We start from the raw sequence: 14,226 nt of genomic DNA, 5'->3' as shown, positions 1-14,226 counted from the left end.
TGCCTGGTTTTGGTAAAGAATAGCTGGAAGAAACATGCTGAGGGAGGTCTGTCTCCATCGGCAAAGGATCACACGAGAGAGCTTTAAGCAGAAAAGCAGCTTCATACTGAAAAAGTGTAGGAGGAGGAGGAGGAACTGCGTATGGGTGAGGGCCCAGTATATCAGTGCTGAACTACAACCTTAAATTACATCAGCCTGCTTTCAGTTTCCAGTTCAAGTTTTATACAAAGTTCCAGTTTTCAGCAAAGCCAAATGTCACAGACCAAAACAAGCACATCACTAACAAGATAAAACCTTTCATTCATTTAGACAAGCAGTTTGTCTTCACATGAAGACAAACTGCTTGTCTAAATGGTGACAGCTTTGCACCTTTCAGTTTGTGCTCATTTCCGAAAACCTTTTTTCCCCTCGCTGTAATTAATACACACACACACACATACATGCACTGACAAGTGAAATGAACACACACACACACACACACACCTACACAACACAGCTCAACACAAACACAAACAAGTGGAGACACTGCATGTGGTTTTATTTTGCTCGCAAAAATCTACCACTCTGATGTGATAATTTAACATCAATGTTTATTTCAATTTTTTTTTTCAATATTTACAAATTCAAATTTCAAATGGTAAGTGCACTATAAAAAATATGGCAAACTGCAAAAAAAAAAAGAGACGGTTTTACTGTTAAAACAAATCATCACAGAAGCTGATTTAATTCTTGAATTGTGCAAAAAGCATCACACTTCAGATGAAATTAAAAACTTGTCCTGAAATAAAAGGCAGTAAATTGACCCTAATTTACTATGGTGATTTAAAAAACAAACAAACAAACAAACCAAAAACTGCAGTTGTGTGTATTAGGTCTGAATGGCTTCCCTAAAACCAACACCACAACCACATCCCCTGACCCTCACCATCTAAAGACAACAAACTGTAAATCCTGACAGGGAGTAAAACATGGTGTCATCACTCTCATCACAACCACAGATGTTACTCATGGCTTTGACGGCACGCTCGCTCCATGAGGACAAGCTGACGTTTAATTATAGACACGGACATGGTGACAGAAAAGCATTGTATGGATCACGCGGCTTGAAAAGAACAAACAGAGCAAGGAAAACCGATGGACGGTTCGTGTGAAACGCTGCCCAGCTGATCGAGTCTCTCGGAGTCGGAGGGAATTTTCCCAGGTTGGACTGTCCCTGAGGCTGTCTGCCGTCCTTTACGATGTAATTCCTCCAAAAACACCTGAGCCATTCACTTCCAGGGAAACCCCAACAACCACCGTTTTTCATACCTGGGATGTAGCACCTTTAACAATGACTTCTTTACTTAAACAATATTGCAAACTGAAATGCCCCAGATTACAAAGTGTTCTTCCATCGAGGTCCCTTTGGTCCTCAGAGCCTGTGCCATCCTTTGTCCAAGTTTTTTTTTCCTTTTTTTTGATGATTATTTTAATTCTTTTATGTCAATCCAACATACTTTTATACATGTATTTCGCCTCTTTGAACATCTGTCCCCCCAACAAATAAATTAATTCATTTCAAGACAGGCATGTTTACTACTGCAAAGAAAAAGTATATACACACAGGAAATACGATCTGTATGAAAGAAGTCCATGGTTTGATGTGCGTCCAGCATGAAAATGGCAGAGCTCGCGGGAGGACAAAGATCCCGATGGCTTTAAATATTTTGTTCCCCTCATCCTCTTTATCTCTGTCACATACTCGCCTGTGTAGTCTCAAACTCGGCTTCTTCCGTCTCTGAGTTCGTTTGAGGGGAGGCAGCGCTCTGTGCCGTGCTGTGTTTTTAGCTACACTTGCAGGACTTCACAATCATATTGGACAGCTGCTCCACCTGAAAGTGAAAATCGACAGTAAGGTGACAAATCAGCGGAAAGTGTTGCTTTCACATAAAGTGCTCTGCAAACATTTTAGCTCAGACTGAGGTCCACTGGGCTACGGTTTCAATACCTTGTGTTGCCGGCCCACATAGTAGAGGATTGGCAGTGGCTCCAGCGTCTGGGGAACACAGCAGGGCTGGGCAGAGGCTCCTGGGTTGTGATGCTTGTATAAGGCCAAAATCTGTTAACAATTATATGAAGAAATCAAAAGAGAGAAGTTATCACAGAATTTCATCACCAACATGACAGACAGATTTATGTACATGAGAATTACAAGAGTGCACTTTTGTTGTTAAAATGAAGGTACTAGCCACAGTGTGTTGCCTTTTGAACAGCCTTTGTATTTTTAATTTGTTGCTGGCATATTTATAAATTGAAACATTTCTTAATTACTTATTAATTTAGGCACAGTTTTTACCAGAGCTTATTTTACAACTGAATAGGTGCTGTTTTAGTGGCTGTGCCACTCTGAGCTGGTCGAAGTCAAATACTTAGTCCAGCAACTGTTGTGATTGTCAAATTTTCAGACTCAGATTACTGACTCAGAATGTGAGTTACGTGATGTGTGACTGAAACTGAACAAGCTGCTGCTCTGTCAGGCTGACTGAACACAAAGAGGTAACACAGGCTGATGGGAAAGTCTTTATGCATGTATTTGGTTATAAAACAAAGTATTAGGCTGCTTTGCTTGATAGTGACGCTAAAGATGAAAATGGCTGGAATCACCCAGGTTATTACAGTTCATCCTGAGAGGGACATGAATCCATGTTAAACCACCTGAATGCAGAGATATTTTGGTCAGGACCCTTGAGGTGGACCAAAAGATGCTGCAATGTGTGTGTGCCTAAAAATATCAGCTTTGGCATTAGCCCCAGTGCAGTATCATTTGAATTAGGTTTTTTTTAAATTAAATTGTTAATCAACAGTTGGAATGGTTCATTTTTGCACTAATTTCAAGTCAAGTGTCGAGTCAAGTAACAAGCCCTGACCCTCATAGAACACTAACTACAACACTTGATGTGTTCCACACTTCTGTGGTACGAATCAAAAGAGTCCTTCAGTAACCAGAGGAGGAGAAATTCAAGTTGTGAGAAAGATTTTACTCTAAGCTGCCCAACCTTTTATGCCTGTAGTTTATTAAGACATGGAGTCAGATGCGGACTGAGACTGCGGGTTACAGCACTATACCTGAGAATATTTGTTTTCAGCGTTCCAGATGTAGGTGCAGGACCCCATGCAGTAGTTGGCATGGTATCCCGCTGGCTTATGTATCCACTTCCAGCCCAGATCTTTCCTGAAGTCGATGTACAAGCTTCTCACGCAGCAGGTCTCTGTCTGCCTGCATTGGACACAACAGGGAAACATCTTTTGTGAGTAGAGGTGTGTGCAGAGATGAGCATAGTTGCTGCAGAACGTACATCTTCAAAGTCAGTCGGTGTTAACGCTACGTGAGTTTTAATGTAAGACTGAGAATGAGTCCCAGATTATCAGGTTGTACCAACATTTTGGGTTGGCGTCTATTTCACTACCCGAGAATGTGACTCAACAGTCAACCAGCTTTCTCCAGAATGGCCTACTGGTGTGTTTACAAACAGTGATGACAGGTCCTGCATCGCATGCCTTCCTCTCGAAGGCCGGCCTATCTGCTTTGCATGGCAGCTCCATAAAGCAATTGACACATACAGCTTTGAAAGTTACCACCGACTTATCAAAAGGGTAAACAGGAGTGGTAATGACGTTTTCCCAGTCACTGCCTTTTGAAGCTACCAGCGGGTGAGGATGGCTCGTGCAACTTTTAAAAAGGTCGGTGAAATAAAACACGGTTGTGGCATGTGTAGGATTGCTTACGCTGTACAGGTGTCCTTCGTCTCCGTGGAACGTTTTCTGCGCGAGGTGACGTGGGTGCTGACGTTTTGAGGGATTGACATGGTCAGGATGTACGGTAGCGGCTGCATCTTTTCCAAGGTCCCTGTGTCCCCCCTACCGCTCGTCATCCCAGAGATTTGAAAGTGGAACGTGTCGTCAGGTTTGCCGCATTCACAGTACAGCCGAAAATCGAAACTCTGCTCTTCGTCTGGCAAAATGGAAATTTAAACAACATTTAGCTCTTTGAAACTGGTTGGTCTGTGGGAATGTGTTGGGGTGTCAGGAAGTTCGTGTCATCTCACCGTTCCCTTTGAGCCAGTCCTGAAGGGTCTCAGTGACATCGAAGGACACCCATTTGTCTCTCTGCTTGTTACTTATGAAGCGGGAAGCGAGGTAGCGTGCCGAGGACTCCGTGCCCTGGTACAGCTCCACTCGCTGCTCGTCGGGTACCTTGGGATGCTTGATGAGCATCCGTAGCTCGGCGCTGGTCAGCAGGCGGTAATCCCCCACGCTTTCCCGAATCACCGAGATGTTGAAGGACATCTGGATGCTCCTGGAGCTCATGGTGGTGCCTGTGTTATTTTTCCCTGTGTGGTTTAGAACAGATAATCACTTATGAGCAGTGGTGTAAAGTCACAAAGTACATTTAGTCAAGTACAGCAATTTTCAGGTACTTGTAATTTATTTGAGCATTTCCATTTTTATGCTACTTTATACTTTTACTCCAGCTCAGATTATTTTTTTAAATCAATTTAATAATCTAAAATATATTTTACTTATACTATTGTCAAATGTGTGACTTTCACTTGTGACAGAGTACAGAGAGTAACAAGTACAACAGCTGAGTACTTCATCCTCCTCTGCTTATCAGGAGATTTCATAAAACTAACACACGACCAAGGTCATGCAAGAAACTGATATAATGACTGAGTCTTTGGACGTACAAAGGCACAAAATGTTAGAGAGACAAATGAAAAACAGATGTCCTACTGACTCGTCATATAGGCCTATTCCAGCGCCTCAAACTGACCTTATTCATGAAGAAAACCCACTTTGACTGGTAATTATTATTTAAATGTTCTTTTACGTGTTTAAATGTCTTAAAGATATGCCTTATATTGTTTTTAGTCTTTTAGAAAGCATTACTTTATCAAAAATCAAAACTACCAAGCACTGTCTAACTATATTTATATTTTCAGAATTTAAATACTGGATCAGGCCTCTTTGTTAGCAGCATTAGAACACTCAAATCCAGATCAGGGGCACACTTGGGTACCCCTCACCATTCATTCCCCATTTTCCTTCAGGTTATCAATCAAAGATCAGTATTAGTGAGGATGATGAGAACAACACTGAAAGGTGTTGGTGTAAGACAAATCCATTTTGTGGTCTTGGGTGGAGTTCTGATGACATTTTGATCAAGGGGCTCCGGTGTGCACTGTGCGCCTTACAGCAAAAACTCAAGATGTATGAGTTTTGAACTAAAAGAATATGTCATTGTTCAAGCATTATGCTTAAACATTTTCAAAATGCATCATCATAGGTGTTTATCATACATACAACACTGCAATCTACTACATAATGCAGTAATGTTTTTCATAAACTTCATGAAAAGTTTCATATATTCATAAACCTTTTCCTGTCTATGTGTTAATAACATGGAGTGGAATAGTTGCTCAATAATCTTAACTGCAGCCAAAGTTTAATGTGTTCCAGCTGCTGTTAAGTTGACCATAGAGAGTGTTTTGTTTTCTTACAGTATCCCTGCCCGTATTTGCAACTTTTATTCCTGAGCCTGCCCATATCATGACAGCAGGAACATTTCCCCCTGCAGAGGCTGACAGAAACCAGAGCCAAGCTACTGAAGGCTTTAACACCATAAATCTAGCAGCGTTACATTATGGAGGATTAAGTCGGACAGAGACGTGCAAAGATAAGAACAGGAAGGCAGATGATCGAGAGTGAAACAAGGTGCAGAAAGAGAGTGAGAGGAGGTATAGGGGTGTGGGTGGAGGGGGTTGTAACAGGGTACGTGCAGCAAAACAGCAAAGTGAAGAATGCACTCGTGAATATAACTCACACTCGTGAAGGGTGGGAGGGTGTGTGGAGTGGTGGGGGGATGCAGAGAAATTGGAGATGTGTATCAATGGAGCTCAGGTTTGGCCCGGGCCCAAACCTTCTACTCTGCCTCAGCTACAAGCCAGCTTCACATGTTTGAGCCGCACAGTCGACCTATGCTGTACGAGGATTCAGCATGCCACAGCTGCTTGCATGTCATTTACTGGCATCACCATCCGTGGTGTGTAGGTAGTGTTTCACCCCTTGTAGTTAAGCCAAACTGAAACTGAAAAGAGCTGCAGCAGAGTGTAAAGGGAAATGAGATGACATTTTAGTGGTCCCACCCAGAGCAGAGTCAAATGTTTGGTTGTAAGTGCATGAATGGAAACTCGGAGCCTCACAACACTGTTCAGTATGTGGAGAGCAATGAACTGGCAATGTTGTACCAAGCACGGAAAGTCATCGTCTCCAGCTATTTTGAGTAAACTGAGATAAATGTGTTAAGGGTTGGGGAAGTGTTTGTGAAACAGGAAATTGCGTCACTTCCCGTAAGAAGCATATTGGCTGATGTGCCATAATTATGGCGAAGCCTAATCCTCACTTCTACTTTCCAATTAAAACAGCTTGCACCCTCTCTGGAGGCCTGTCGCTGAACTGCTCGTGATCAAAATGCAATGCTTTGAGGAAACAAAGCATGAAATTTTCTTCCCCGTGCTCAGCTCAGATATATAGGGGTAAAGATAGCACCCCAGCCTGCGTGCTAACATGGGTGTGGGGGGGGATTTGTGTGTTGAATCAGGGCCTATCCGCAGGTAAGCCCCGGACAGCTGTTGTGACAGGTAGGGAGACAGCTCTGTAATTACCAGTGGGGGGAACCAGATTCCAGCAACAGCCTAAATACCTGCCTCCTTCATACCCTCGGCTCCACCCTCCCACAGCCCACTCGTCAGTGCCTCGCTTCCCCACGTCTCCCTGTTTAACACAAAGTGTCCGACCCCTGGTGCTACTCTTCCTCATTGTAGCGCCTTCATTTACTCTTAAATATAATAATTACTCTGGAGCAATGAGCTCACTTCACTCCCAAATGGCACAAAGTGGCAGGTTTCCAAAGGGGAAAACGAGTTGCATTACATGTAGACCAATACCTTGTTAAATGTGGACAGATGTGACTGCTAACTGGCTGAAGGAATTTAACCCAATCCACCACGCAATTACCATGATGGAGACTAAAACTGTTAAGTGCTAAAATGCTCTGCACGCAAATATGCATCCCCGTAGGCTGTTTGGGGTGTCAGGAAATGTGAGCTGTCCAATAAAAAAAAGGAACACAAATTGAAATAACAAATAGGATTGTTAATGAATATGAAACAAACGTAGTCTCCAGTTGGATTCTGTTTTAATTGCTCTGTTTGAACACAGTACTCTCTCACAGGAGCTGGGTTGTCTTCCACACCCCTTGTGTCTGTGTGTGTGTGTGGTTTTTTTCTAATAATTGCAAAACAGTTTTTGCTAGGCCCACACACGTACACTCATATAGTTGCCGTTTACCCTTTCCTAGTGTGTGTTGGCTGTTTGTTAAGGAGCTGCGCTGAGGATTAAGAGAGTGGATGGATGTTCTCTGGCATTCCACAGAGGTAGGAAACACATGCTTCCCATGGGCACCGCTTGTACCGGACCTGAGTCACTCAAGATCTCAATGGCCATCAGCCTGCCTTCCTTCCTGCCAATCTGCCCTGTTGCAAACACGCTGCAAACACACCGATAATAAACTCAGGAAACCCAGCAGAGAGAGAGAGAGAGAGAGAGAGAGAGGAGCGAGAGAGCGAAGGCAAGAGAGACAGAAAGTAAGAGAGACGGGTTATCATGGGCAAGGAAACGAAATAGAAAATGGCCTGAGAGAAAGAGATACGATGGAGAACAAGTGACAGGATAAGCAAGGGAGAACCCAATGCTCATGTTACAGGAAACCCCCTGTCCCCCCGTCCCCGTCCCCGAGGGACACGGGGAGAGAGAAAGAGAGAAAGAGAAAGAAAAGAGAAAACAAAAGGACGAGAGAGGACGAGACAGGTTGAGGGCGAAGGAGTGCATTTCATGTCTTCTCTCATCTAATTCTTCCGTTGTCTTTCTTGTTCTTTGGTTTTCATCAAACCAGAACAAAATCATGCCCTTCACTCTAAAAGTTCCTTTGTTCTCTGTTTGGTCTGCACACTCCTGAGCGCAGTCCATCCACTCAAGGCTTTCTTTTTGAAGTGGTGGAGGGATAAAAGAGGGATAGTGTGGATGCCTGCCTGATAGGGTGAGGAGTATAGACATGTAGAGAACAATGGAGCAAAGAAACAAAATGAAAAAAAAATCTGTTTATCATAACAATTTGGGAGTCAGTGCACAATTACAGCCAAAAGCCATTTGGCTGAACAAACAGCATATGCAGCATAGGCAAACAAACAACAACTAATAAAGCAGTAAAAATGCCATGGACACCACGAAAGCAACGCAGAGCATCAGACCAGATGCAACGCACAGTCCTGCTAACTTTTAACGCCTGTGATCTCTGAACCCGTCAATCTGCCTGAAGATGTTGGATGGAGATCAGAAGGGGTACACATGTTGAGGGAATTTATGGACGAGATTAGAACTGACACCACCCATCAGGCAAATACTGGTTAATTTAGGCTGTAGCCGCCAAATCTGCAAATCCCAGTAAGGGATTTAAGGCTTTTTTTTAATGTTCACTTGTGGTGGACATGCAAAATGAACAAAAAACCCCAAGACCAGTTTTGCTTTTAGGTACATTTCTACACAGTAGGTCTTGTTCCAACAGCGCCTGTTGATTTCACCGTGACTCGATCTATTAATGTAAAAATGGCCACTTTTTTAAAAAACAACAGTGAAACAAATGGTGCTTCTCCTCTTTGCTAGCATACAGTGAGTCTCAAGTGCTTGTAAATATAGGAGCGTAAATCACAGTCGTAATACTACATGACATTCTTACTGCTGTAGTTCAGCCACCAACAGCTGCCTCCATTCGTGAGGATGGGCGCACAGTACATCACGAGTGTGTCTCTGCTGAGTTTTCTGGTACTCACTGTTCATGTCGAACTTGTTCAGCACCTTGGCGAAGTACTCCTCCTCCTCCAGTTCGGTGGTGATGTGTGTCTGGGCCTCAATCTGCTGCTCCTTCAGTATGTCCTTGGTGCTGTTGTAGAGGGACAACAGGGAGCCAGGAATCTCCTCCTCATCTCCAGCCTGATCTGGCTTAGGCTCTTTTGGCAAACGCAGTTTGCTAAGGATCTGACTCCTTATGGCCTCAATGCGCTTTTTCTTCACCATCTCCAGGTCCACCGTACTACATGTAGACATACCGCTAACGTTGCCCACCGTGTACACAACCATGAGCATCAAGAACGCCAGCTTCATGGTGCCAACCTGACTGTTTGCACTTAGGCACTTTGATTCTAAGAAAATCCTCTCCGACCTTTTCTTTCACTGCCTGCTTCTCACCAGGTATGCTTAGTGATGCAAGGTGTTTACATGCGGCAAAACAATTACAGCAATCCTGAAAGTCCTGAAAGTTCAGGGCCACTGCTTCCACCGCTGTCACTGCTGCTGCTGGGAAAAGCACCTAACACTTACGCCTGCTTTACACAGAGGCAGGATCCCAGTGGGCAGACAGACATCGAGTGATGAGCCAGCCTCTGACTCAGCCGCACAGGTAACACAGTGACGTCCAGAGCAGAGCTGTCAAAAGCTAACAGACCCCAGCCAAACAGGTACGCAGACAGCACCCTGAGGCTCAGAGGACCTCGACAGCAACCGTCAATCAACAATAATCTAATGACAATATTCTACTGAGCTGCTTCTGTACTCACAGATACAGATTGTGATTGATATGATTTCACGCCTCCACCCGCAGTGTTTAGCTGAATACTGTCTTATTTGAAACAAGTAGACAGTATACACGTCCACATGTCAGCTCGGTGCTGTATTGCTCACTAGGCAGTCCCTCTTTGCGTGTCCCTTGGGACCAGTTGAGCCAACGTGAAAGGACAGCACTCAGCAAAATGAAAAGTGGTGTTGTCAGAGCCCGACTTACTTACTATAGGAGTGTATGGCTTTTCAACTGACACCGTTTCCTGTCCTCCTTGTCCCACAAGGTCTCTTCACAGATCATCCAGGACTACTTGTACATGGATGTGACATCAAATAAGCCCTTTCTAAATGTCTCAAAGCAAGGGAGTGAAGCAATGATACGTCCTGTGTTTAAAGTGGAATTAATGTGGTCTTCCTATTTCCCTTCTCCTGAACTGTGATCAGATGACCTCTGCCTTCCTTCGCAGCCCAGATAAAACTCTCAGGGGCTTTGAGTCAACTTAGAGATAATCAAATATCCACAGTGGAGGGAAAAGATAAGATAAAGTTGTGTGTAAAAGTGTTTCTTCTGTCACAAATCTATACAATTAAGACATTAAGAAGAAACATCTGATAAACTTATCGTATCGCACTCTGCTCTGACTACCTCTTTTTAGCAATAACAGCATGTGATCTGTGCACAGCTGCGCTTCCAACAGAAACTGCTTTCAGCACCTCACACACATGCCTGCTTCACACACACAGAGCAGCTCTAACTGCGCTTTAATCCCCCGACACAATAATATGATCACTATATGCTCTCTGTGTATCAATCCTAAGATGAAAACAGCTCACGTATGGACGCTATCGCAAGATTAAAAACACAGCAAAAGTCTCCTTCTCTCGATCAAACACTGCTCTCCTGTCACAAAAAGTTCAAGTTTGACACACCTTCTCTTTAAATGAGCGTACCATCCGGGCACGGCAGCAGTGACGGCAGCAGGAGCAGGAACAGCAGTCCCTCTCAGCTCACACCGCTTTGGGAATGGGATTGCAGTCTCGTCTCTGTCCTCACTTCCCTCTGTCCATCCTTCGGTATCACTTTGTTTATGCCCTCCTATGCAGCTCCTTCACACCTTTCCTCTTGGGTCCCCACTGACACAATTCCCTCTTCTCACCTCTTTTTAAGTCCCTGCCTGTCTTCCTGCGCTCTCTCCCTCTGTCTCTCTCTCTGTCTGTCTCTCTCTGTCTCTCCTGGTGCTTGTCAGAGCTTGCTGGTGACAAAGTGATTTGTGGGAGCTCTGAGCTCAGCTAACTTCTGTCTCGCACTCACTCGCTCTGTCTCTCCCTCTCCCTCTAGCTCTTCTTTTTTTTTCTGGTTCCTGTTACTAGTCTAATAGAGCGAGCAGCTCTCCGCCCAGGAAATGAGGGTAACGGCCACAGTGTAAAACATCTGCTGTTTAACAGAGCTCTGCTGCCTGTCCTGAGTCCAATTCAGGAAGCCAGGAGCTCAACACGCTGAATAACTGACTTTAGAGGCTCTCACACTCTCTGGCCTGTCTGCTACTGAGGCTGTGATGACTGACTTGTCAGTTAGACTTGCATGGCACTAGCGTCTTGCCGGGCTGGCAGACGCAGTTACCTGGTAGCTGTGAGGGTGAATGCCATGCCAGCCCAGAGAACTGAGCCACTTGGGGAACTAGTATGTCTAAAAGTAGAACGGTGAATTTCAGGGGACGGAGAGCCAACAGGGCTGGACTGGACTGTGTGGTGCACTGTCCAGGTCGGGGCCCTTTTTAGAGGTTGGATTGTATATTTTCAAAAGGAAGGCTAGACTAAAACAAACCGGTGATGGTTTCAATCATTCTATCTCTGCCTGACAGATGATTCAACAGGGAAGTGAAGACAGTAAATTACCATTGTACAGTCCAGGTCGTGGACTTTTTGTTTTTTCTTTTAGGGTTTGCCCAGATGTGTTTTCCATGGGACAATTATGAAGATTAAGTTCAACATTGGCAGCAATAAATGGTGCCATTTAACATAAGGAAACACAAGGTAAAAAAAATCCCCAAAATGTACTGGAAGTAATGACATAAAAAAACAATGATAACTGGAACAAAGACACCATAGATAATCTGTCCCAACTGACAGCTGCACCATATCTCTGATTACTGATAATGACAAAAATGGTGAGAACCAAATGAGTGTGCCTATCATATGTCAACAACTGCTACTTAAACTCGTCTTGTTGAGTTGTTTTGCAGGACCTTCGATGGGTGCGCGCTGCCATCTAGTGGTCAAAGATGGTAGAACATTTAGCATTTTTTGTGATTGACACTTCACAAGAATAACTGTGCAGTACAAATGTACACAACCATTATAACAGCAGCATATGTGAGGTGGACAAGGGTCACAACATCAGGCATAATTACAGACGACTGTGCCTGAGAGAAAAAATAAGTAAGATTTCTTCCGTGTGGTCACAGGTTTAACACAGCAGTTATCTATTTGGTGTTTCACTCTTTTAAACAGAGATGTGACCTGTGTCTGTCTGTACCTGACATCTGAGCTCTATCAGACAAAGAAAATGTAGTGAAAGCTGTAGTATCAGAGGAAACCACTGAACAGACGTCGTGCTTATTCAGCACAAATAAAGGCTGATTGAAAATGTCAAGTAAATGTTCTGACCTATTTTCTCTGCTCGCCGTTTGGGCTTGTAACATACCGCATGGGCCCCTGAACACAACAGCCTCTGTGCCTCACCGACCCCACGCAACTAACACGTCTTACCAGTCTGCCATGTGGCATTTCATACCCCTCACCACAAGGCCTCAATGCCAGCGCCTCAAAGTGTGTGTGTGTGTGTGTGTGTGTGTGTGTGTGTGTGTGGGCAACATGGTCTGCTTTCCCATCATTCACTCTGAAGTCCTAAACGACTCTCAGTGTGATTCTGCGGAGGATCGAGCCGTGGAAAACCCCAAAGTCTCTGAGTCAGACGAGAGGAGTTCGGATGCTTGTGGGAAAAAGTCCTCACGGTCAACAGAGAGGAGCTGATGGTCTACGAATCATGCTACCACATCAGAGGTGGTCCTGCATACATTTCATACCTGCGGCAGAGTGACATGATGCTGCCGCTTCTTTCAGCTGTACTTCTTTCAGCTAACTTTATTCAGATAAAAGCTCGTACGCTGACTGCCTGTTCTGGGGTTACACGATAAAAATGAGGCTTGTACAAGTACAAGCAGTGGTGGAAGAAGCACTGAGATACTTTACTCCAATAAAAGTCAGAAATTACACTACACGAATTCATGCTGGAATTATTTGTGTTTTGTCATCCATCCATTTTCTATACCGCTTATCCGTCAGGGTTGTGAGGGAGCTGGAGCTGCAGCTGACTACGGGCGAGAGGCGGGGTTCACCCTGGTTAATCGCAGGGCCAACACACAAAGACAGACAACCACTCACACCTAGGGCCAATGTAGAGTAGCCAATTAACCTAAAGTGCATGTTTTTGGGATTGTGGGAGGAAGCCGGAGTACCCGGAGAAAACCCACGCAGGCACAGGGAGAACATGCAAACTCCACATAGAAGGGCCCAGACCGGGATTCGAACCTGGAACCTTCTGGCTATTGCTAACCACTGCACCACCATACCGCCGTGACATCCCTGTCACAAGGACAAGATGTGCATTCAAAATCTCAGGTATAACTACAAAATGTACTTGAAAATATAAAAGGAAAAGTAGCAGTAAATATGTTAGTATTGTCAGTAATTAGATTATTATTACATGATGTCTACGAAGCTTTTCTGCTAGGTGGTAAACTACGTTACATGCAGTTCTGTCTGTTGTGGCCTGTGAGTTTATCCTCCTCAGTTTCTCTGTTTGCCAACATGTATAACTCTTACATGTTCTCTTCTCTTATGTGACCCAGTTTCCTCCTGGGATCAATAAAGTGGGCTCTTTCTGATGTGTTTTGGATGTAAAATCTTAATCTTACTTAAACGACATGACAAATGCCAAAACAGTACTTGAGCTGACATGCTTAGCCTACTTTCAACCACTCATTAGGCTAAGCTATAAAAATAAAGGTTTTTGTAGACAAAAGTGATTTGACTGAAAAGGTAACTGGATACCAAACACGGCGTGACTCGAATGTTAACTAAAATGCACATATTAATCTGTTTTGCTGTTTGGTTTCATGATACTTTGATGGTCATGAAGTTTTTGAGAGAGTTTCCATTATTGATTTCTCTTCTAAAAGAACAATTAGCCTTTGGCACAGTTTTGCAGCTTCAAACTGGGCCTACTTCTTGCTAATTGGCTTGGAAAACTTACAGTCCAAGCTGCTCCGTCTTTTACGTGCGTCCTGCGTCCACCTCAACTGCCGGCCGACGGTCTCCATGGTTACAGCGCTGGCTAACTTGAGTAGCCAGCTTTGTGAATTGGTATCCTGCATGCGTAGCGTGTTATTGTTTACGGGTCAGTTGCTAAGGGGGCAAGTTAAGCGTTTCAACGAGCGTCCCGGTAATTCTGTC

At 44.2% G+C, this 14,226-nt stretch overlaps 1 protein-coding gene across 2 annotated transcripts; it reads right to left on the bottom strand.

Moving 5' to 3' along the window:
- Nucleotides 1-521: 521 nt before the first annotated feature.
- Nucleotides 522-14,157, bottom strand: tgfb1a (transforming growth factor, beta 1a). Of its 2 annotated transcripts, none has more exons than XM_046389852.1 (6): nt 14,027-14,157; nt 4,086-4,370; nt 3,766-3,991; nt 3,106-3,256; nt 1,988-2,098; nt 522-1,871 (listed from the first exon to the last, which is right to left on the bottom strand). In XM_046389852.1, the coding sequence occupies exons 1-6, from the start codon at nt 14,145-14,147 to the stop codon at nt 1,824-1,826; spliced, it is 942 nt and encodes a 313-aa protein (XP_046245808.1). In that variant the 5' UTR covers nt 14,148-14,157; the 3' UTR covers nt 522-1,823. The 2 variants fall into 2 exon arrangements, with proteins under 2 accessions (XP_046245808.1, XP_046245807.1); XM_046389851.1 differs by lacking the exon at nt 14,027-14,157 and adding an exon at nt 8,928-11,070.
- Between the last annotated feature and the right edge of the window lie 69 nt (nt 14,158-14,226).

The sequence above is a fragment of the Scatophagus argus genome, chromosome 5 (genome assembly GCF_020382885.2).
Source record: "Scatophagus argus isolate fScaArg1 chromosome 5, fScaArg1.pri, whole genome shotgun sequence".
Lineage (NCBI taxonomy): Eukaryota > Metazoa > Chordata > Actinopteri > Scatophagidae > Scatophagus > Scatophagus argus.
Note: the sequence above shows the minus strand (reverse complement) of the source record. Positions and strands in the feature narration are given on the sequence as shown.